Source organism: Nelusetta ayraudi, unplaced genomic scaffold, assembly GCF_046127955.1.
Source record: "Nelusetta ayraudi isolate G7.1 ecotype Tasmania unplaced genomic scaffold, CSIRO-AGI_Nayr_v1 ptg000011l, whole genome shotgun sequence".
Classification (NCBI taxonomy): Eukaryota; Metazoa; Chordata; class Actinopteri; order Tetraodontiformes; family Monacanthidae; genus Nelusetta; species Nelusetta ayraudi.
The window spans coordinates 13813497-13837854 of NW_027466061.1; the positions used below are offsets into that span (position 1 = coordinate 13813497).

Sequence of the window (24358 nt, forward strand, 5' to 3'; positions counted from 1 at the left end):
GATTGTAAACACACTGGGTAAGAGTGTTACATTCGATAAATTAATAAACTTATAAACGTATTAAACGTCAAAAGATGTGCAAAAAAAAAAGTCTAAAAAATGCTCAGAACGAAATTTCGGTTTAAGAAATAAACCCTGTCAAACTAAAATGCCGAGCGAAACTACACTAATAAAGTGTTTCCGCCTACTTAAACCTTTAAAGTTTAAATTGTTCAAACTTAGCTGGCATAAAATAAAATAAAAAAAATCGAAATGATTTCCTATTTATATATAAATATCATCGTGGTCACAAAATAGGTCGTTTGGCATTGAATGTGTGCCCTTTTATTTTCTAAAGGAAACGTCAAGTGTATTGGCGTGCCGACGTCTACCGCAGAAGTCTCACTGCACCATTATAGTTCCGGTTCCACCTCGCTTCAAGCACGCTAGCACCACGACGGCGGGAAGTTGTTATCATCAATTTTTACCTCAGAACAACAACAATCGATTGGACGAAATCGCTATCCTTCACCACTCCACTGGCAAGCATTGATGGATTTATAATTGGAAATACGCTAACTACATTCGTAGGTTTTCAGCGAGGGATTTAGCCAGCATGGCTAACCAGCTACCAGCGCAGGCCGTGAGCAAGCCTCCATCAGGGAAACATGGAAATGTATTGCCTCTGTGGGGCAACGAAAAGACTATGAACCTAAACCCGATGATTCTCACAAACGTCCTCTCGTCGCCCTATTTCAAAGTTCAACTCTACGAACTCAAAACTTACCACGAAGTTGTGGATGAAATCTATTTTAAGGTAACGTTGGAATATTTTCTAGCCGCATGCTAATGCTAGTGAGGTAACTGGCCTCAGTCCGCTTAAGCTAGCTTGGCGCTGTTGTGACTGCTATGTGCCGGGCCGTAAGATAATGTAAGCGCTAAGTGGGTGCTAGTTGTTAAAAAAGAAAAGGTCCGCTAAACTAATTTATGTTTAAATGTATGAAATATATATTTTTGTTGATATTTGTGATTCAAGTTTACTTTTAGTCAATGCAAAATAAACTTCTTAAACTTGGCAAATCTTGACCATCAACAATAAACGGTTATATTGGGGTTATAGTCCAGTATTTAAGTGGTTCTTATTTTACCTCACGTAATGTTACTAATTTTCATGTTATTTACACGTACATGTTCCCCTTTTGCACCTGAGATCAAAAGTCCAAGAGTGAAAATACAGTAATCATTGATGAAGAGCATCCACGTTCTGAGCCTTACTTGAGAAGTCTCTGATATACAATTTCGAATGAAGGATGCAGAGGAAATGTCAGTCTCTGATATCTGCTTTCTGTGTTTTTATAGGTGACTCACGTTGAGCCCTGGGAGAAAGGAAGCAGAAAGACTGCAGGCCAGACAGGAATGTGCGGAGGGGTAAGTGAGAAGTACGTGCATTTTTTTAATTCCCATCCTCCTCTGTATCTCCTGCCGTCTTGAAGTAACTTGGATTGACGTGCACCCACTTATAGCAGTCATTGTGACCTTTGCTGATGCCCATGGTGCGGTTCTCTTTTAATGGCATGTTTGGGGTTTGCACCATGAGATAATGGACTTTGGAGTATGTCTCTGTTGTTTCTGTAGGTGCGAGGAGTTGGGACCGGTGGTATCGTCTCCACGGCCTTCTGTCTCCTTTACAAACTGTTTACTCTTAAACTCACCCGGAAACAGCTGATGGGACTGATAACTCACACTGACTCTCCATATATCAGAGCTCTTGGCTTCATGTATATAAGGTATTGTTTTTTCTTTAACATTGAATCCTCTGTAAAGACGTTATAAATCACCCACATTGCTGTTTTGCCGTGGTTTCTTCTCCCATTTTGTGTTACTTAATATTATGAACCTTTGAAAAGGAAAATGTGTTATCAAGATCTCTGCTTCCTGTTTTGTTTGATTAAAACTGTGAGTCGGTGATATCATTTCCATGTGGTGCTAATGTTTTTCTTTCTCTCTTGATGTGTCTTAGATACACTCAGCCTCCTACAGATTTAGTAGAATGGTACGATGGCTTCTTGGATGATGAGGAGGTATGTCGCCCCTGGTAATGACCTAATGTTTCTTTATATCTATGAAATTTACCAGTGTTCAGCACATTTGAACGTGCTCAGTACATTTACATTGCCTGGATAATGTTGGTTACATGTCTTAATGTAACTGAACCTGGGTTTTTAATGAAATGTTTGTGTCTCAGTCCAACCCTTAATCACACGGAAAAAAAATATTCCTGCACCCATCCTCAACCCAACTTTTTATTCATTCAGTTTCTTTGAGCCAGTAGAAATGGCTTAGGCATCTAAATGCATGGCTGAAGAAGAAGAGGGCAGGAAATAGCATTAGAGAGCATGAATTGGGGAAGATGCAGAGTGGGTGACAGTCAGACTGGATGCACTTTGTCTTCTGCCACCAGACCGGACAGTCTTATTGTTTTTTCCCCCACAGAGGAATACTTGTAGTTCAACATGGGTACACATGTAAATGTACTGACGCTGGCCCTCCTTGTGATGCTCATAGCTGATTTTTCACCTTTGCCTTCATTTGGCTTAATTTTGCCAAGTTTCTGTCCTCCGAACCTGATTAGCAAGGTTTCTTTCTCACTGCTCTGCTGCTGAGTTTGTTAATCAGGGTAAGTACCAAATATAAAGCTGAGTAAAAAACTCATAGTAACTGTAATATTTTTGGCATGCTGCTGTTTTTGACAAGCTACTTTCAGGACTTGTTGCACAAAACTAAATTTGGGATAAGCAATTGGCACTCTCATGGGGATGGATTCTATTACAAAAGCAAACAAATCTAAAGAAAGATTGTTTTGTAAGTTATCAGTTGCCTTTATTTCCATATTTGTCAAATGAAATTGGATATAAGGCTGTGCAACCAGGCCTTTGTTTGATGTTCTGTTAATTATATTTGAATTCATCATATGAAGTCCTACCCAACTGGTTAATTCCCCTGTTTTTTTCTTTAGATGCCCATTGTGCAGCAGGTGAATTGGATATTGTATCTCAGCACTGTTGGGTTGCGTGTGTGAGTGCAAAGCGGTCGTTCTCTACCATTTAAAGTTAAAACCTCAACTGGTGTGCACTAGCTACCTGCTTCAGTCTGTGCTTACACTGTCAGCGCTTTGAGAGTGATTTGTGCCTTCAGGAGTCAGTAGAAAGAAGCCAAGACTTGAGTTTTTTATTTTGGTTTGTATTTTTTACCCTGTGCTCAATGTAGAATTCTAAATCTTTCCAGATTCTCCTCTCCCTTCTCCCCATTACTGCTCTAACTGGTAGATTTAACGCTTTCAATAACATTCATGACACACAAAGTGATGAATAGCGTGGATTATACGAAGCTCACATTAAAAATTGAGATGCCTTGGAGCTGTCAGACAGTTTAGATGAGACCTTCCTGTTCTGTACTGTTTGAAGTTTTCCCCCGCTTTAATGTAGAGTAAAGCCAGATCTGTTTATTTGAGATTAAGCTAGATGAACAGAGGTGAAGGTTCAGTACTTGGACATCACAAATTGCTCATTCTTAGGATTGATAAGAGAAACGTGTGTCGTTAATGTTCTGCGAAGTGCGTTCTAATTGGGCCATCGTCTGGTTTTTAGGAGCTGGACGTGAAGGCGGGAGGCGGCTGCATGATGACCGTTGGCGAGATGCTGCGGTCCTTCCTGACCAAGCTGGAGTGGTTCTCCACTCTGTTCCCGCGTATCCCAGTGCCCGTGCAGAAGAACATTGACCAGCAAATGAAGGCCAGGCCTCGAAAGGTGGTGCCACAGGAGCCAGAAGAAGAGGAACCTGCAGAGGCAGCAAGGCAAGGGGAGCGCCGCCGCTCCAGGTAACGTCACAAAGTCTTCTGCAGGGTTCACACACTCTTGGTTTTTGGAAAGTTTTGGAAAGTCATTAAATTTGACCAACTCCCCTTATAAATTGGCAGAATTTGTTTGTGGTTCTACCCTCACATTGGCTTTGCGAGGGTTAGCCTTCCTCTCCATTGCGTCTCACGTTTCCAACAATGTTACGGCAAACAGTGAACAGAATGAGCCGAGCCCACTGACTCCGCCTGTCTAGTTCAGTCTAATTCATCACCCTACAGATTTCACCTGCAGTTACCTTTATTTTAGAGCACCGCAAAAACTCTGTCTGTATTTTGAATGTTTTAAGCAATTATTGCACCATGAGCTAACTGGCGAAGGTTCATATGTCTTTGAAGTATAACAATTCTGTATTCATAGGTTTCAGTAAGGTCACGCAAATTTCACTCAAGATCATGGGAACCCTGCTTTTGCCCTTTTGACTTGCTTTATATTTTTAAAAGCAGATTATCTGTAGTATTTTCTTAGCATTCAAATTGAATAACTAGTGGCCAACAGTTTTGTTAAGTTCCAAACAGCCTAAAGGTGTTAAAAGTGTGCCTGTGATGCCTTTCCCAAACAGGACACCGAGGCGAACTCCGAGCCCCCGGAGGTCTCCCAAACGGTCGAGGAGCAGAAGCTACCATCGGGAGAAAGAGCGCCACGGGCCTAGCTTTGACCGGGAGCTGGAGAGGGAGCGTGACCGGCAGAGAAAAGAGCGGGACCGGGACAGGGAGAGGGGGGACCGAGGGGACAGAGGGGACCGAGGGGACAGGGAGAGGCGACGGTCACGCAGCGCAGACAGGAATCAAGACCGGCGGGAGCGCAGAAGAAGTTGCAGCGGCAACCGGGACCGGAAGGGCGAACGCCGGGACAAAGACAGAGACGGCGGGGACGAGCGCAGCAGACGGAAGGAGAGGGATCACCATAAAGATAGAGGCACTGACAGAGAGAGGTCTAGAGAGAAGAAGAGCAGGGGAGAGACTGACGACAGAAGGCATAAAGACGACAGGGAGAGGCACAGGGAGGAGAGGAAGGCGAAGAGGTCGAGCCGGAGTCGAAGCAGGGAAAGGAGGCACAAGGGTGGCGGAGAGGAGAAGGGCAGGAAGAGCAGAGATGGAGAGCGGGAGAGGGACGGAGAGCAGCGCTCTCACAAACGGAGCGGCAGCAAAGAGAGGAGCCACCATCAGCGGGAGTCGAGCAACGACCACGGCAGGCACAGTGAACGCAGGAGAAGCAGGAGCACCGAGTAAACGTCGCCTCCAAAAATATTTCTAATCATGCGCCTGTGTTTTTCCTCCCTCTGTCACCCGGCTGAAGGGTCCGTCACCTGTGCTGTAAAGAAATGTCGAGCACATGCCACGGCCCAAAGTGTTGTGTACCAACATTATGTTGCTTTATGTTTTATTTTTCTGCCTTTTTCCACTTCCCTTTTTAGACCATCGTTAGTCCTCACTTGAAGTTTCAAAAGTGGTGAAAATGGCATTTTGATTTTCTATGGTTCATTCTTTTGGCCCAGGTGTCGCTTTGTAAATAATGTTTTATTGGCTGTCTACACATGAAAAGGGAACAAGGCGCAAATGTTGCTCAGCTTAAAGCGGTTTCTTTAAATGTTTGTAATTTATGAAGAACATTGGAGAATATATTTGTTCAGTTTTTTTAATTGGATTTTTTTTGTTTTCCCGATACAGTCAGGGCCTCTCAGTGTGAATGCTTCTCTGTTAATGTGTTGTGATTCATAATCTGGCTTTAAATTAAGAGCCAGTTGGTATTCAAATAGTGTGGAAGAGATGCTGTTCAAAAATGCTGTGGAGCTGGCAGTGGCAATCTGATTCGTGACCATGTGTAGACAGCCAAGTTTTAAACCAGGAGAGGTTCGACTGCAGATGATAGTTTTTTAATCACATACTGAGCCCTGCCTGTACTGTGTTTGGATTACTGCTCTTGCATTTTGTTTTCTAATAAAACTGTTTTTCCAAACAATCTGATTATTCTCCGTTTGCATTTGAACATCATTAGCACATCAAGCCTAATTAAAGCTTCAAGCAGTGTTTGAGGGACTGAGCCTGCTGTGGCCTGCATTAGCCTATAGACGCCTGCTGATGCACATTGATGCCACAGCTGCTATCACCTTGAAACTCTTCAATTAGCTTTCTAGGGTGTGACTGTTGGAGTCAGAGGACCCACTTGAACAAACAAATTATTTTTCAACTCCTAGCTGGAAAAAATATGAGTCAGGGTGGCCGCGGTGGTGCTGGGGTTAGGGCCGTCCCCAACTCCACCCAGAAGCCTAAGTCTCTGTCCTATAAACCCAGTCCTAAGCCTAAAGCCAGCCCCAAACTCTCTGAAATGACTGATAAGATAAGATAAGATAAACCTTTATTCGTCCCACGACGGGGAAATTTAGGTGTTACAACAGCCAGAAGATAGGGCAAACAAGAATAAAGTGAACAGAGCGTATAAAAATAACCTAAATAACCTAAAATACTGCCTTATCATGTTTTAGCATGAGACAGGGTGGTAGAATGCAAAATCTGAACATGGCGGAATTTTTATTTTTATTTTTTTCAACTTGCTACATGTGATGGGTGTTTTCTTTTTTCTGGGACATAAAAAAACCAAGCAGTCCAAAACTCACAGAAAAGACTTTCTTATCATAGTTTAGCATGAGACAGAGTGGTAGAATGCAAAATTGCACAAAAAAAAACAAAACAAAAAAACCCTTACTGTCAAAACATTTCTAAGGAAAAGAAGAAGAAGATTGCAATTTCAACTGAGGTCTTCGTCCAGGGGACGACCTGCTCTGTTCCACAGCTGGTCTTATCGCTGGGACTCAGTCCTTAACAAACACACTTAACACAAACTATTTTGTTTTAAATTTATTAGAATTTAGTTTGAAAATAATGTTAACATTAAATATACATTTGTAAATGCAGGGGAAAAGAAAATATTCTCAATTTCAAATGCACATTACATACAATTATTAACGTTAATAATTTACAGATTTGAAGAAAAGAAAATTATAACAGGATGAAACAATAGACCCAGATTTTGTAAGCCCAGCTAACAGAAGCATTAAAAATAGGGTAAACTTAAGAAGTTTTCAGGCAAAGTAATTTGATGGACAACTGTGTCACATGGAGTACTGTAATTCATGACAAGTCAGAAAAGTCACTGTTCAACTCAGATTGTGTTTTAGAGACTGCAGCAGTTCGATTACACATAAATAATGTAGATTTCTCAGGAGTGTCTCTGCTCCTGGCCTGTTAGGATGCATACCGGATGTGATTCTGGTCCAGTGGCGGATGAGCTTTGGGCCGACACCGTGACGCAATAGATGGAGTTGGGTTTCAGGTCGTCTAGAATGACCTCCTCGCCGTAAACTGTCAGTTCCTGAGGTCCGCTGTCCACTTGTGAATGTCCTTGCTTCCTAATAACCAGGTTGTAATGTGAAGCGGCCTTCACCTGAGACCACTGCAGGAACGCTACTGTTGATACGGCCTGAGTGACAGTCAGTGCAGGAGCTTGGAGACTTCCTGTACGGGACAGACAGGTTATGGCTGTGACCAATGTAATCATACTGACTTTGAGAACAAAACTTAGAGAACAGTTCTAAGTACAGCGGCTGCCTTTTTGCAACTCCCTAAATTCAAATAAACAAAAAACAAACCTTAATCTTATTTTGACACAGTCAGTGTTAAACTTGTTGTCAATATGGTTATACATTTTTGTCTGTCAAAGTAATTGAAAATCCTTGATGTCATCACGGTCTTCCCATTCATATTTGACAGATATTCCATATGCCAGCCTGAAACTTGATATTCTTTCTTTCTTTCTTTTTAATTGGTAAAGAGCCTCAATATTGTCTGTTTCTGCACGAGTCGCATAGTTTAAAGCATTTCATTGTGGTGCACCAAGCAATTGTTTTTTTTTAATTTTTTGTTTTTTAAATGAGCTTGTATTGAAATATCTAGTCATTTACATCCGCTAAATCAGGCCCATTTTAAATTTGTATTTAATCTTTCCCGCTGTTAAAAACATATTAAAAAATATACAGTATAAACAAACAGTTTGCTATTGCAAGAGCTCCTGCAAGTCCACTGTACCATTGTTTGCCATCTCTTTACTGAGGTCTCTCCTCCTGCGTCCTTGTGCTGTTGCTGAGGAAGACAAGTTAAGATCACTTAGTTTAGGCAACATAGAACATCAGTTGGCTCACATTTTACAGCATTCTTTCGACAGACAGACAGACAGACAGACAGACAGACAGACAGACAGACAGACACACAGGTTTGTACCTCTTGGTACTTGTGTTACTTCGCTTTCTCCGGCTGAGTTGCTGGCTACGATCACCAGATTTGTGGAGTTATTGTTGGACAAACTGCATTGTAACTGTCCAGTGCTGCAAACTGGGACTCTCGGTGTGATACTGACATCATACACGGTATATGTGGTGGCAAACACAGAAGGGCTCCATGCTATGCTGGAAAGGAGATTGTCCCCAGTGTGCGTCACCCCTGATGGTGGACACGGAGCTGAAGTAGAAAGTAAAAGTCAGAGTCACCGCCTGAAAATCAGCTGATAATTAACATCCAAGGAGCAATTACACAAATATCCATGACATCCACAATGACAATGAACAACAAGAGGTATTTTTCAGACACGGTTAGTTGAAAAACTACAAAAGACACAACTTTCAATAAGAAAGAGACACACTGTGGACTTGGTGCAGGTTAGGTCACCCCAAAAGCAGCCAGTCAATCAATTCCATGAGTCAAATAATTCAATAAATCAAAAGAGCCTTAAATTGTGTTTACCTGTAGTTCCTGTGAGAGGTACTGATGGTGCACTGGTACCAGCTGCATTCCTACTCTCCAACGTGGCTTGATAGGCTGAACCACAAGGCAGTGGCATCTCAAAGAAAGTCCTGCCTGTCCAATAGGAGGACAGTTCAAACTGGGCCTCACTGTCTCCCAGCAGGCTTCCCGTCAACTTCAGCAGGTACGTGGTGTTGTCACAGTCGATCTGGTTCCAGTGGAAGCGCATCTCCTGGACGTCCATCTGCAATGGCATCAGCTGCACCTCTACGCCATCTGGAGGGCAGGGAACTGACAGAGACACACAGTGAATTTGTTGCATTTCACTCTTTTGATAAAAACGTATTTTAAAAGGCCAGTCTTGCAGAAGTGTATACCTGCTTGAGCCAGCACCGGGTTACTGGAGGAGCTGTTGCACGTGCCATCTGAGGCTTTGACGGAGAAATTGTACGCTCCTCCACAATCTAGACCCTGAATGGTGCAGGTGGGACCTGCACTGTGGCAGTAGAGCATGTCTCCTCCCTCCGATTCAGCGCAGCCATAGTAGTGCACAGCGGTTGGCCTGGGTGTCCACGACAGCAGCGCCGACTGGTTAGTGCAGTGGTACGTGAGTGAGAGGCCATCAGGCTGGCAGGGACCTGTGCAACGACAGAGAGTCATCACATCGACGGCACAGGATGAAATGAGCGAGCGCTGCTGCTGGACAATCACCTGTGGCGATGGCGACACTCTGGCTAGCGTTGCTGGAGCAGTTCTCGTGTCGGGCCCTGACCACCGCTGTGTACTGCTGTTCGCAGCGCAGCCCCGTGAGGGTGCAGTTGCTGGAGGTGGCGTTGCATGTGCGCACGTGCCCGTCCTGCGCCGTGGCGACGACGCTGTAGGCCGCAGCGATGGGGGAGGGGCTCCACGACACCAGAGCGCTGCGTCCTTCGCAGGAGGCCTCGGAGGTCACGTTTGTCGGAGGACACGGTTCTGCGACGAGAGGACGGGGGTTCGTCATTGTTGTGAAGTTTATTCTCTCGGCATGTCTGTGTCATGTATTTACATGAAAGTTTGAAGTTCACAAATGCATGGGTTCTGATTGTAGGAAGAATGATTCTTGACAGTGGCGAATCCACATTTTCACACGGTGCCTTTGCTTGCCTCATTTTGTTTAGTTTTCATTCGTTATCATACAATTACATGAAAATGATCTACTAAAAATGTGAAACTTTTAATGTAACTACGTGATAGTGAGCCTTTCACTATCATGAAATCAACCAATAGTTTCATGTAGCAACATTAAAAAATTTCACATAAAAACATGAAACTCTCACTTAATAACGTGATGCTGAGGCCATTTTTTTTCTTTTTTTTTTTAGTATGGCAGCAATATGCTTCCGTACTTAAATTACCTCGCGTCCATCTACTGGTGTGTGTCTTGGCTTTAATTGGCCCATGAGTAACATGCCTTATTTTGGTAAGTACACACACTCTAAACTACACACTAAAACATATTGAAAACACATTCAAACCTTTCTTCTTTAAATTCTTAAACTGTTGTCTTTCAAAGTCAGACGTCTTTTCAAGAGCGACCAGCCGGGGGCGATGTGTATACCTGTGTTTATTCTGTATGGCGGACTCCTCAAACTGCTGCACTGGTCCGATGAGGCGGACACGATGACAGTGTAGCGGAGGCCACATCGAGCTCCGTGCAAGAAGCAGCTGGTGCCCGTGCTGTTGCAGCTCAGGTAGGTGCGGTCGCTGGCCTCCGCTGTGGCGCTGTACATTGTGTTTCCGGCACCGCCCGCCATCAGGCTCCACGTCACCAGGATGGAGGAGTTGTGGCACTGAGAGACGGCCGAGATCGCAGAGAGGGAGCAGGGAGCTGGAGAAGAGACAGGTCAAGCATGACTGCACCACGGTTTGGTTTTGTTTAGTCTATGATTTCAGGAGGTGTCAGGCACCTGTTTGCAAGTCGATGATGCTGCTCGGCTGACTTTCACACTGGCTGTTTTCAGCAGTGACGCTGAAACTGTACAGCACGCCACACTCCAGGTCCTCCACTTCACAGCTGCTATTGGAGGATGTGGAGCAGTTGCCCGTGTAGCCGCGTCCACTCACAGCCGCCACAGAGTAGCTGTCCGCCCCTGCGGCTGCGTCCCAGGATATCCAGGCAGAGTTGGTCACGCAGTCCAGGTAGCCTGTGATTCCTTGAGGCTGGCATGGGGCTGAAAAACATAAATGTCAAGACTGAATTTTGCAACAGGTGACGGGTGAAAAGATCATGGAGATTTTTTTGTTGTTGAGCATTTGTACCTGAGCGGACGTTGAGGGTGCGACTGTGCTGACTGTGGCAGGAACCTCTGACAGATGTGACTTGAACGCTGAGTGCTTCTCCACAGGTCATGTTGCTGATAGTACAGGAAGCGCCGGCGGAGCTGCATGACCTGTTGATTCGCCCGCTGTCTGCACCGACGGAAACCAAAACGTGGTCGGCGCCTCTGATGGCGCCCCAGGAAATCATCATGTCATTTGATGAGCAGCTGACAGCAGCGCTGACATTCTGAGGCGGGCAGGGAGCTGAGAGGGAAGACAAAATGTTGAGCAGTGCAGTTCTAGTATAAAACTGCAAACTCTAATTTTTTTTTTTTTTTTTTACCCGTGTCGAAGAGAATGGCCTCGCTAGGGACGCTGGAGCAGTTGTCGTCCATGCCCATGACCTGGACGGTGTACTGGTGGCCGCACGTGAGGTTGTCAAGGCGGCAGGTGAGGTCAGAGGTCTGGCAGCCGACGCTGCTGTTGTTACCGCGGGCCGTGACCGCATACTGGACAGCACCCAGGCTGGCCGACCACGAAACGAGAGCCGTGCTGTTGCCGCAGTCCATTTCCACAGAGACGTTTGTAGGGGCACAAGGCACTGCGGGCAGCGCAAAGACAACATGAGGTCAGAATCACATTGAGGGTTAAAAGAAAGACCATTACAGTAAAAAACCCAACATTAGATAGATTATATATAATACATTTACAAAGGGACACCATCTATTAGATTGGTGGGACATCAGGGCCAGCAAGATCTTCTCTGCTGCCCTAAGTTGTAATTATTTTTTTTCAAATTATGTAAATAGTTTTTTCTGTCAGTCTGTTCTGTTCATTTCATATTATATCCATATGGTTGTACATAGCCAGTATTGGACAAACTTGTTTAAGCTCACATAGCATACTTTTGGTGGACTTAGTAAAACTTTGTGGACTAATCTCTTAGAATTACTTTTGTGAGTTTTGACAGCGTCCACGATCTTAGTCTCCTACTCTTAAATGTGAATGCCAGCTTATTGATTATTTTGAATGCTCTGAAGTGTTGTCCAACTGGCGTACATCAAGGTGGCATTTTGCGTGAGTATGATTCTATATCCTTGAGTCGTGGTGTCATATTGTATTATGAGGCATATTAATTGAGGTAAGATGAAGCTTTGATGTCGCTGAAGGCCCGAAGGCTGAAATGCACGGCCCACCACAGATCTGATCGAAGTGGAGCAACAAATAATGTGAATTGCGCCAGCATGTCTTATATCATGGGGTGAGTTTTTAGTGTGTTATTAGTGCCTGCCATAGTATTACCTGACTGCAGGTCGGTGGTTTCAGCAGCGGTGGCATTGCACACCGAGTTGGAGGCCGTGACGGACACTGTGAAGTTGTGGCCGCACATCAGGCCGGGGACGCTGCACTCGTTGGAGTCTGACATACACACGTTTGTGACACCGGTGTCGGTCTGCATGGAGGCTGTGTAGTAGTAGTCCAACCCGCTGCTGCCTGCCTGCCACGTGACCACAACGATGGCAGAGAGACAGTCTTGCATGGTGGAGATTCCCGTAGGTGGACACGGCCCTGAGAGACAAATTTGATCAAAGACGTGTTTGGGCTTATTTCTGTTTTCTTTACTCCTGCCGATGTGTGCAACCTACATGACGGGATGAAGGCCTGCGCGCTGGCGCTGGCGGCGGCGCAGCGCTGGCTTCGAGGTGCCACGGCGAGACTGTAGTTTTGTCCGCACGTCAAGCCGGAGAAGTGGGCTGTGGTGTCATTAGTGGAGAGCTCAGTTTTATTGCTCCTGCCCTCGGCGGACACAGTGTACAATTGCGTCCCGTTACTGGCATCCCAGCTGAGAGAGATGACACGCGTGTTGCAGTTCACAGAGGGAGACAAGTTCTTGGGTGGGCAAGGACCTAAAAACAGCACCAACAACAACAAAAACACAGGATATTTTTCAAACAAGGATTTTAGCTTATTGTCAAAGCATCACAGAAAAGTCTAGAAACATAACTTCAGTGATAATTAGTAATCGTGTGTAGTAGTAATTGTTCCCGTAAAAAAACAATGAAAAGAATTTGTAAAGACAAACAAGTCCTCATCTTGATGATGTCATACATACTCATGGAGATGAGCGTGCTGTTGCTGGCCCGGCTGGTGCAGTTGTCCGTGTTTGCCATCACCACCACGGTGTACTCCTCTCCACAGTGCAGGTCGTCCCAGGAGCAGTGGGTGGCGTTGGTGTGGCATGGGTGGGCGTGGCCGTCGAGCCCAGTCGCCGTGGCCGTGTACGTCTCAGCTCCGTCGCTTGAGCCCCAGCTGACGGAGCCTGTGCTGAGCTCACACTGCACGTAGGTGGTGAGGTCACGAGGGGTGCACGGTGCTGGCGAGGGAGGACGCAGACGGATTATGATGATGATGATGTCAGGAGTTAGAGTGAAAAAAACCCTCATGAGACAAAATGCTGACGGTTCCATGAGTCATGTATCGGTACCGGTTCTGAAAGAGGCGGGGCTGCTGGGGACGCTGTCGCAGTGGCAGCCTCGTGCCTGCACAGTCACACTGTAGTCCTGCCCGCAGGGGAAATCAGCCGACAGGACGCTGTGACTGGTGTTGTGGCTGCTGACGTGGCCGAGGCTCCCCGTCGCCGTCACCAGGTAGTTCTCCACATCAGCTGCTTGGTGCCAGGAGATCTGCACCTCCGAGGTGTTGCACAGTGCCTGTGCAGACACAATCACAGGCTGGCAGGGCTCTGCGGCGGGGATGAAGTACAGAAAGTGTTAATGTCAACATATCTCCCTATTTTGGGCGATGTTTTTGATTTAAAAATGATTGCATCTTGTCTGCCATGTTTATGATGCCTTCACACACCTTACTGTACGTATTCATCACATGACATTAATAAAATGCATGACATTTTTGAAAGTAAAATCATTTTTGTCAGAATAACTATCTATAAAAGTGTGTATATGTAGGTCTAGTATTTGTACTATGTGTCACAAAGTATTCAGAAGTAAAAGTGCAGCGTGCAGTACCTGTCTGGATGGACACAGAGAGGCTGGCCGGGCTGGAGCAGCCCTGACTGAACGCCGTCACAGTGAAGTTGTAAGTCTCTCCACAGTCCAGTCCTGGAAACTGGCATGTGGCGTTTGTGGAGTTGCAGCTCTGCACTTCCCCTCCCGACCTCCTGATGGCGCTCGCCATGTACAGTTCGACATCAGACCTCTCCTCCCAGGACAGCTCAGCGGCACGAGAGCCGCACTTCAGGTCGACGGCTACCCGCCGGGGAGGACAAGGACCTGTCAGGAAGAATTGGGATCAATGAGAGTGAAACGATGTAAAACCTGGAGTGACACTTTTTTTTTTTTTAAACGCTGCTGGACTCACTGGTGGTGAGGTTGACGTGCGTTGGCGCCGCGACGCTGCACTGCGTGTTGCTGGCTGTGAGGCTGAGGTTGTAGGTTTCCCCGCAGCTCAGACCCGTCACGTTGCAGGTGTTCTGCTGGGTGACGCACAGAGTGCGGAGTTCCCCACTGATGATGGCCGTCAGAGAGAAGTTTGCTGCTCCGCGTGTGGCGTTCCAGGACACGACGGCGGCAGCATCGTTGTGACACTTGATATCGACCTCCACCTCCCTTGGCACACAGGGAGCTGAGGAGGAAAAGTTTGACTTATTGGTCACCAAACAAAGGGCGGCATCGTCTCATCAGCCTCAAACCAAATTTCGGGTCAGTGCTGATCTTCACAATAGGAAATTTGCTAACAACACTGCTAATATTTAATTATTTCTTTTACTATTAAAAGTACTGATTATATAGTTTAGAAAATCTAGTTTCTGAAATGTAATAAAGTAAAAACTAAGCATGTTTTTCCAATGTAAGGAGTAGACATATGGATATTGCTGTACAAATTTATGGGGTAAAAGTAAAAAGTAAAAATAAATAGTCCAGTTAAGTACAGATACTTGAAAAGTACAGTAACAAATTATTTGTACTTTGTTACTTCCCAAATTTGCTATTGTTGTTTTGTTTAGTCAACAACTGTTGTTAGACGCAAACAACAAAATGGTCAGAAAAACTCCTTGTTTTCTATTACTTCTGTTTAATAAAAAGATGTCTCTCTGTGCAAAACACCTCGTAGAGAAAAACTCAACAAAGCTTGACAAACATCTTCACCTGATGTCAGAGAGAGGACTGCGCTGGCAGAGCTGTTGTACTGCAGCCCCAAGGCCTTCACCCAGACGCTGTAGACCGTGCTGCACATTAGCTGTGTCACTTCACACTGGGTCTCTGCTCCTGTGCTGGCACAATGACTGCGGTGGCCGCTGGGGCTATCAAAGTAGGCCATGTAACTGAGGGCCAGGTCGCTCTGCTGCCACGAAACTGTGGCGCTGAGCTGCTCGCAATCCACACTGGCTGTGACCCCGGCGGGTGGGCAGGGCTCTGGATGAGGACGGCAACAATACAAACATGTAGTCACTGGGGTTGTAAACATGCAGCCTGCGAGACGTTTCCAGTCGGGCAACGGTACCCGTCATGAGGGGCTGGGGCTCCGAGGTCACGCCGTCGTCGCAGGCCGTGTTGTGTGCCTTCACGGACACGTTGTAGATCTGACCACACTGCAGACCGCGCAGGAAACAGCTGCCGCCAGTGGTGTTACAGGTATCAGTCAACCCCCGGTCAGTCGTGGCCTGGACGGAGTAGTTCCTGGCACCTCTCGCCGGTGCCCAGGCCACCCGTGCAGCGCTCATGTTGTAGGTGACGGAGAGAAGTGTGGGGGCGCAAGGCTCTGGAGGGAGGAAACGGTTGAATCTGAGCTGCAGAACGGCTCCAGTTTAGACAGAAAAGGGTGGCGGCGGCTGAAGGAGGGTGACCAGGGGTAGAGCTACTGTAAGTGGTGGCCAGTGGGGGCCTTGGCCACAACACGGCAAGGGGGATACTTTGCCAGAAGGCCTTACACTTCCACGCAACAGCATCTTAAGTTATATCTTTGTTGATTGATGCACAGTATCTTAAACGTACTGTATGTTTCAGACTTGGCCTGGATTTTGTTGAAGACACTCCAAAAATAAATTTAATGTCACCCCGAACCTGACCCTGGGACAGTAGGAACAAGCTGGTATAGGTTTATTATTGATATTAACATTGGAAAGGACTTCCTGTTCTCTGATTTGTAGGATGGTGACAAGCTGTCTGTTTTAAGGTCAAACTGAAAACATTTCACAAATACTAACAACTACAGTAACAATTAGAAATAATGATTAATCATGTAGACATTTCAGGTATCTACTTAGTGCCACTCCTGTGTCTGTCATGATCTCACCCTGGCCTCCCCAAGGAAAAAATTCTGGCTCCTGTGTGGTACCTGTGGCCACGTCTCTCGGCATCTGAGTGCTGCTGTTGCAGGACTCTCCCACGGCCGTCACCGTGACGTTGTAGTCCTCGCCGCAGCTCAGGGAGGTCACCACGCAGTTGGTTTGGTTGGCGGCGCAGCGAGCGGCGTGGCCGGAAGGCGCTGTCATCTCAGCAACGTAGGACAGAGCGCCGATGGAGGCGTGCCAGGAGACGGTGACGGAGTTGAACTCGCAGTCCAGCATGGCTTCCATGTTGCTCACAGGGCAGGGTCCTGTGAAGTCAGGAGGAGATGGACTTATCCTACGTGCCCTTGAACGCATCATGATACTGACAAACTTGGTTACTGTCTTGAGTCATTGCCAAGCCAAGACAACAACCTTTGTGTCCAGTCCTGGATAAGGCTTCATGCACTCAATTAATAAAGAAGAATTTCTTTGGTTTCATGGCTTTGCATTGATGTTATTTGAAATTCCATGAATCATTTTTCCCCGGTGACCAATTGAGGTAGTGCAGTCAAAAATCCCATGTGGCCCAATTTTTGCCATAGAATCCAATACAATACGACTTCATGATAAGGTCAAAAATGTGGGTTCTGAGACTCCACCAGTTAACCAGAACCACTGCTCTATAGGCGTATGCGCGTGAGTGACTCCATTGAAATGAATGGACCGCCATATTGGATCATGGGGGTCTTGGTCCACACAGACACCGTACCTGACGTTAGTGTTGTGGCGTTGCTGTCAGAGCTGTTGTATTGCCGCCCCAACGCCTTCACCCAGGCACTGTACACTGTGCCGCAGGCCACTCCCTGAATAACGCATTGTGTGGCAGCGCTGGTGGCGCTCATACAGGAAGCGACGCCTCCGTTCATGTCATCCAAGTAGGCGATGTGTCCCATGGCGAGGCCGCTCTGCTGCCAGGACACAGTGGCAGCCTGCTGCTCACACTCCATCCCAGCCTGGATGTTGGTAGGCGGGCAGGGCTCTGGAAGTCAGCAAAAGAGCAGAAATCAGCACAGCGTTGTTCCTGGATCTGTCTGTCAAGAGCGACTGTGACTCACCAGTCATGAGCTGCTGGCTTTGAGATGCCACACTTGCACAGCCCCCGTTGTGAGCCACCACAGTCAGGTTGTAGATGCGGCCACACTGCAGCTCATTCAATAAGCACCTGGTGCTGTTGGTGCTACAAGTGACCATGGCGCCCTGGTCAGGCACAGCCTGGACTGAGTACGAGCTGGCGCCCCTGGCTGGCCCCCACGTCACCTGGGCCGTGCCCACGTTGTACTGGATGGTGATGTTCATGGGAGCGCAAGGTTCTGGAGAGAACCAGACAGACGGACAGACAGACAGATACTTTTTTCACTCCTGAGGGCAAATTCACACTTACTCGCAGTGCACAGACGTAAGAGATTTTATTTATGCAATAAATAAAATAGGGAAGACTAAAAAGAGGAAGACAATTGAGTCTGGTGCAAAGCAGAGCTAGAGCTAAATAAAGGTTCATGTGCATTTGCAAAACAGCATGGCTTTTAAAAAAATCTGCAAGACATTGGAACTTAATTTTAGTCTTTAAAAAATATCTTCAAAATATGTCAAATGCATAACACATGACTAGTATCACAACTTAGATTTGAGGCTGTGTTAATACATCATGTATATGTACACATACTGTACAGCATATGTGTCAGACTTGAGTTTGGTGGGCCAAAATCATTTTATTCAGCCTGGCATAGCGGAAAAGGTGTTTTGTTGTCTTAAAATTGATATGTTTATGATCATTTTTTAACAAGTGGAGTTAAGTGATACCAAATTAATCACAAAAATGTTCAAGAAGAAATAAACCAATGGAGGAAGAAGGCAGGTCACTGAAAAAATAGACCAGAGTGAATGTAATAGCTGGTGTTTGAAGATATTTGCCTTTGAGAAGCCGATGACCTCCCCTATGATTTTGACATGACACCGTAACATTGCACCCACCTGTGGAGAGCATCACGGGAGCGCCAGCCGGGCCGGGGCAGCCATCGTGCACCGCTTCCACCACAATGGAATATTCCTGGCCGCAGACGAGGCTGTCAATGTGGCAGGATGTGCCCATGTCCTCGCAGGAGGAGTTGTGTCCGTCAGTGGATGTGGCCTGGACCATGTAGCCCGCGGCCGATGCTGCAGCTGCATTACTCCAGCTGACCATTGCCTTGTGTGTGGTGCAGTTTAGCTGAGCGGACACATTGGTGGGAGGACAAGGGGCTGGCGGAAAAAACAAAAAATGACATGAGTGAACTTCAAAGACATGTCAAATTGACCTTTTTCACCACCTACAGATCACAATATTGTGTGAATTTTGCGATTTGTTTTTGTGTTTTGTACATTTGATTTTTACTGTGCTATATTAGATTAGATTAGAAGCTTTTATTGTCATTTCAACACATGTTAAAAAGAACATGAGGTGGAACGAGATTAGACACTCTGGTCCTGGTGCAGCCAAGTGTAAAAGAAATTGATTGTGTTTCAATCATATATTGTGATTTAAGAAATTCTCTTTTTAAAATCAAGATATATTTTGGAAATATGAAGTGAGACTGATTTTGCTTTGGCAAAATTTATAGAAAAGGCCTGGTAGGGGTGGTATAAGTGTTATGTTTCCTATATGACATTTTTTTATTTGTATGTGTCCCTATTTTTTATGTAGGTTTTGTTGTGTTTTGCTTTGTTCTGTAGAACGCCATGTGGCTATTATGGGTGTAAGTGTGGAAACATTGTTGATTGATCTTAAACCCACGAGGGCTGGGCAGCAATCATGGTGTTTTACATTAAACAGATCAATCAAATCAATCAAAAATGAAGGAGTTGCTTGTTCTTTTTTTTTTTTTTGCAAAATGCCGCAATGCTACATACCAGTGAGCTTCTCCACGGGGCTGCTGATCTCACTCATACACATGTTAGAGTGTCCCGTCACGGCGAAGGTGTAGCGCTGACCACAGCTCAGGTCCAGGAAGGAACAGCTGCTGTCGGCCGCCTCGCAGGTGGAGTTAACACCTGAGGTGCTGGTGGCTTGGACGGTGTAGTTCTGAGTCAGGTGACGGTGGTTCCACCTCACCGTGGTGATGCTGCTGCTGCAGTTCTGCTCCACCGAGGTGTTCTCTGGTTTGCAAGGGGCTGGGAGCCCGACGACAGAGGCAACAGTGGGCGGTTAATACTTTTTTTTTTTGCTTTTCGCACTGGGGAGGATCAGAGAGCTGCGCAGCACCCACCCGATGCCACCGTGTAGTCGGAGCCTGCAATCATGTCACAGTTGACGGAGGTGGAGGTGACGGCCACCTCGTAGATCTTGCCGCAGCGCAGGCCGTGGATGGAGCAGGAGCTGGACGTGGAGTTGCAGGAGGCCCGGTGTCCGTCGGTGCTGATGGCCCAGGCGGTGTAGTTGTCCGAGTTCAAGGTCTGTTTCCAGCTCACGTCCATCACGTTGGTGTGACAGTGTAGCTCGGCTGAGACGTCTTCTGGGAGGCAGGGAGCTGTGGCGGGTTGTTTAGAGTTTGGTTAGCCGAACACATCGGTGAGAACATGTCAAAGTTTGGATGATCTGTCTGCTGTTTTGAAATTAATTATTTAAACAGTTGGTACTCATAGAGTAACTTCTTGATGACCTTAATCATTCAGCTCATGTCTCACCAGAGTCGAAATGAATGCTGGCGTGGCTCGTGCTGTTGCAGCTTTCGGAGGAAGCCACTAGCTTAGCAACGTACTTCTGGCCGCAGTTGAGTTTTACAGAGCAGGAAGTGTCATTGGAGGAGCAGGTCACCACCGGGTTCTCGGCTCCCGTCACCTCCACAGTGTAGAAACCCGCAGCAGGAGTCTCTTGCCACGTGAAATTGGCCTTGTTTGTACCACAATCCACGTGGACGCTGAGGTTGGCTGGCTGACAAGGGACTGCGAGGGAAGCCAAACAGACGTTGTCACCCAACAGGCTCTCTCTTCGCTCTCTCTTTTGGCCGTTCTATATGGGCTGAACCTACCTGTGCTTATTTCTACGGGCGGACTGAAGCTGCTGAGGCAAACGCTATCCTGCGCCGCTATGCTGAATGCGTACCTCTCCCCACACGGCAGGCTGCTCAGCATGTACGAGGTGTTTGTGGTGTTGTACAGTGAGGGAGGTGTAACGCTGCCGACCTGCTCGGTGCGGAGAACGTAGTGGCCTCCCTGCTGGAGAGTCTGGTCCCAGGTGAGGGTCAGCGTGTTGGATTCACAGCTGACTTGGCCCATCAAGTTGGAGGCAGGACACAGAGCTGAGACAGAAGGGAGGAAATGCGAAAGTGAAGCCAATTCCTACCTCGCATCATTTCCGATAAGTCCTTTCAAACATTCCTGACCTGTTCTCAGCTGCACAGCCGCACTGGGCTCGCTCCGACAGCCCCTGTCCTCAGTGGCGACAGTAACGTTGTAGGTTTCACCGCAGGAGAGGTCAGGGAAGTTACACCAAAGCGAATCGTTGGAGCTGCAGATGTAACTGTGGCCGTCCTGTGCAGTCGCCGTTGCCACAAACATCTCGGACCCCGCGACTTGTGTCCAAGCGACTCGACTGAACTCACAGCCTGAGGTCGCCTCAGTAATTGTGGGAGCACAGAGTCCTGAGGAGAGCCGGTGGAGGGAAGGGAGGAAAAAAAAGGTCACCTCCAGATCTCTTATTATGTGTAAGACATTTAGTTTCAAGTCCTTCTGCACCTGCATTGAACATGTAAGGTTGACTTGGTTGTCCCGCACAGGTCTCCGAGTACGGCGTGACCGTGGCGGTGTAGATTTCGCCACATGAGATGTTATCTAGCTGACAGCTGGTGGAGTTGCTCTGGCAGTGGAGTGTGCGTGAACCTGTGGCTTCCAAGGTCACAGTGTACATGACAGCGCAGGCGCTTCCCGACCACGTCACCAAGGCCGAGTGGTTGAGACAAACCAGCGAGGCACTCACATTCTGTGGGGCACACGGGACTGAAAGAAAGCAGAGGGGAAAGACGAGCTGATGGTCAAGGAACCAAGTGGCATATTACAAGGTAGAGTGGTGAAATGTATTGTTTTTCCTTCGCTGAGCTGATCTTAGAGAAGCAGGGATGGAGTTAGCCTTGCTCTGTCAAAATGGAAAAAGTCAAGACTTGCACATTTACAGGTGGTGTTCCACTGAATATGACACATACAGTACCGTTAAGTTAGGGTACACTGGGTCATTGAAGGGCAAATATGCTCAGTTGGTATCAACCTCAAGACAACTACTGGCACTTTTGCATAATTTTTTAAAAAATATTTCTCCAACAACCTGATCATTTGGACCATCATCATGCTCAATCATCACCCTGAAAACGTTTTGCATTGCCTTGACCATCACCTGTTTGCAGAGATTCACTGACACTTGCGTTGACGTTGCAGCGCTCTCCACGGGCCTGCACGCTGACGTCTAGGCGTGTGCCACAGGGAAGATTTTGGAACAAGCAACTGGTGTCTGTAGTGTGGCAGCTGTCCTGATACCCAGCTCCAGCTACGTGCGCCACGAAACCCAGACGTCCCACGGGATCAGTCCACCTGACCACCGCTGAGTTGTTGCCACACGTGTATTGTTTAGAAGTGATGGATGGAGGGCAGGGCACTGAAGAGGGAACAAAATACAAATGACGATTGACCAGATGAAGAGTATTGCAGGTGCTGGACACCGAGCTGTTTGTACACTCACATGTGGTGATGTTGGTGGTAGGACTGGGTGCACTGTCACAATAGCTTCCCTTTGCAGTTATGGTGGCGGTGTAGGTTTCACTGCACATGAGATCTGTGAGCGTGCACGCAGCCGTTGCTGTGCTGCATGAAACCTTGTGCCCGTTTATAGTTGTGGCGTTGACTGTGTAGCTTGTGGCGTCCACCATGGGCCTCCATGAGAGCAAGGAGGAGTTGGTGCCGCAGATCTGGCTGCTGTTGTGGATGGAGGGAGAGCATGGAGCTGAGGGGAGAGGAGAAGGGTCAAGGGGATCTAAGTCTCAAAAGTTCACGTCGTGAAGATCTGTTTTCTCACCTGTTGTCAGGAGTGCGCCTGTGCTGCCGCTGCTGTTGCAAGTGGCGTCCTCGGCCACCACGGTCAGGTTGTAGATGCCACCACAGCGCAGCTGCCTCAGCTGACAGGAAGTTCTGTTGCTTCTGCAGTAAGTGTAATGCTGAGAGCCGGAATCCCTGGCATGGGCGGTGTAATACATGGCTCCAGCACCGGCCTCCCAGGAAACCATGGCCATATCTGAACCGCACTGGAGCATGCTGGTCACATTGACGGGGTCACATGGTCCTAGCAGGAGAGGTGTAAAGAAAGTAGGTGTTCAAATATTCTGATAACACTTAATTTGTGCTGTACGTTTAATTAAATTACGGTGACGGCCTGTGCAACTACATTATAGTCTACAAATATGTATCATTTATATAAAGATGATTATGGTTAAACTATTTAACATATTGAGTAAGGCCAATGTGAACAATCCGCATTTCATATTTAGAGTGAACGCTTGCGTCCTTAAATAAACCAAGTCACCATAGTTCACTGGCAAGCTTGGGAGAGGGAGGGGAGTGAACAAGCGCTGCAATCTAAAATGTAACCACTTGATGTTGCTGTTTCTTTACTTAACCTTTAATGCTGATAATAGGCTATTTGATGCCCTTTTCTTGGGCTGAACAGAAATAATGTGAATGAATAAAATTGAGCCATAGATAAACAGACAACCTGTGGTGACGAAGGTCTCAGCGGGAGGGCTGCTGCAATGGCTGTCCTGGGACGTCACTCTGACCTTGTACTGACTGGCACACTGCAGGCCAGAGACGGAACATGTGGGACTGGGGGATGAGGAGCAGGCTTGGGAGAACCCGCCAGGGCCCGTCACCGTCGTTGTGTAGGAGGTGGCACCGGGAGACGCGGTCCAAGTGGCGAGGAGAGAGTCAGTGCCGCAGTGTGAGACCGCCGTCAAACCCTGAGGAGGGCAGGGAGCTTTGGGGGGACGCAACTCGGCGTTAGATGCATCAGGTGTGACATTTTTCGTAAATCGTTTTGTTATTATCCTTATTGCTATTACCAGTGTGAATGGTCTGCGGGGGACTGTACGGCGAGCTGCAGCTGCCCGAGGAGGCCTTGACCGAGACGTTATACATCCATCCGCACTGGAGAGCAGGCAGAGTGCAATTTGACTGAGCGCTGACACAGGAGGCTGAACTGGTGTTTCCAGCCAGTGGCACCGCTCTGACGCTGTAGTTGAGGGCCACAGCGGAATGGATCCAGCTGACCACCAAGGCGTTTGTGCCACATTGCAGGTTTGTGGTGATGCCCGTCGGAGCGCACGGGACTGAGTGAGACAGGGACATTGAATGATCGGAATTAGTCAAGAGGATGTTTGTGTTGTCTTGAGCACTTAGCCCTGCCTTATTTATTGACATTCCCAACAAAAGTTATAATGTGGTCTATGCATTGCTGCAACTTCTGAGACCACTTTCATATCACCCACAGTCTCCCATTTGTACTGTGTTGTTTTACTGTAGTGTACTGGAGTTGACGATGTTAGTTCTATTTGTTTACTTATCTGTCTGTTTTTTCCTGTTTTTCTTCTGTCTTTTTAAATGTATGTTCTTAATTATCTAAGGACAACAAATGGAAATAAACCTTTGGCTAAATTCCGGCATGTTTACATTGTATTCTTAGTGAAGAAATGTTCATTAACGCGGAAAGAAGGAAAATTGGTATCCTTTGCAGTGACATCTTGATGGAGGCCTACTTCTTAACAGGGTGCAGTGACTTGGTACAGACATATAGTACATATAAAGAGACATAAACACCTGCCAATAAAACAGTTTAACTTATGTACATGTTTCACCTTTAGCCTTTTGCTTTAAGAAAGTTAATATGTTTTCTTCCACTCATCTGCTAGCTTTATAGATACTCAACATTATGAATTAAAGCACTATGCAAAATTTGAAAATGTAAGTAATACAAAATATTCAAACAAATAATCTAGTTCTTTAACATA

General features: G+C 46.8%; 2 protein-coding genes across 2 annotated transcripts; one reads left to right on the plus strand and one right to left on the minus strand.

Moving 5' to 3' along the window:
- The first annotated feature begins 377 nt into the window (after positions 1-377).
- On the plus strand, positions 378-5855 carry prpf38b (pre-mRNA processing factor 38B). The gene is made up of 6 exons (XM_076021223.1): positions 378-796; positions 1339-1407; positions 1615-1766; positions 2000-2060; positions 3627-3856; positions 4456-5855. Exons 1-6 carry the CDS (start codon positions 596-598, stop codon positions 5123-5125), a joined length of 1383 nt encoding a protein of 460 aa, XP_075877338.1. The 5' UTR covers positions 378-595; the 3' UTR covers positions 5126-5855.
- Positions 5856-6745: 890 nt separating this feature from the next.
- LOC142885096 (uncharacterized) lies at positions 6746-23716 on the minus strand. Its single transcript, XM_076021224.1, has 33 exons — positions 23414-23716; positions 23068-23328; positions 22375-22638; positions 22042-22302; positions 21700-21957; positions 21048-21308; positions 20696-20953; positions 20342-20611; positions 19998-20255; positions 19580-19840; positions 19224-19484; positions 18309-18575; positions 17393-17647; positions 17047-17316; positions 16343-16603; positions 15509-15766; positions 15154-15420; positions 14366-14629; positions 14014-14277; positions 13473-13730; positions 13101-13361; positions 12634-12894; positions 12290-12556; positions 11331-11588; positions 10988-11251; positions 10636-10899; positions 10287-10556; positions 9401-9661; positions 9067-9327; positions 8690-8980; positions 8171-8407; positions 7979-8032; positions 6746-7408 (listed from the first exon to the last, which is right to left on the minus strand). Exons 1-33 carry the CDS (start codon positions 23697-23699, stop codon positions 7113-7115), a joined length of 8508 nt encoding a protein of 2835 aa, XP_075877339.1. The 5' UTR covers positions 23700-23716; the 3' UTR covers positions 6746-7112.
- Between the last annotated feature and the right edge of the window lie 642 nt (positions 23717-24358).

Coding starts and splice junctions, on each gene's coding strand:
- prpf38b (XM_076021223.1), top strand. CDS start 596: ATGGCTAACCAGCTACCAGCGCAGGCCGTGAGCAAGCCTCCATCAGGG. Junction 1,767..1,999: donor CTTGGCTTCATGTATATAAG/GTATTGTTTTTT, acceptor GATGTGTCTTAG/ATACACTCAGCCTCCTACAG. Junction 3,857..4,455: donor GGGGAGCGCCGCCGCTCCAG/GTAACGTCACAA, acceptor TTTCCCAAACAG/GACACCGAGGCGAACTCCGA.
- LOC142885096 (XM_076021224.1), bottom strand. CDS start 23,699: ATGTCCCTGTCTCACTCAGTCCCGTGCGCTCCGACGGGCATCACCACA. Junction 21,958..22,041: donor TACCACCAACATCACCACAT/GTGAGTGTACAA, acceptor TTCCCTCTTCAG/TGCCCTGCCCTCCATCCATC. Junction 9,662..10,286: donor GCCATACAGAATAAACACAG/GTATACACATCG, acceptor CTCTCGTCGCAG/AACCGTGTCCTCCGACAAAC.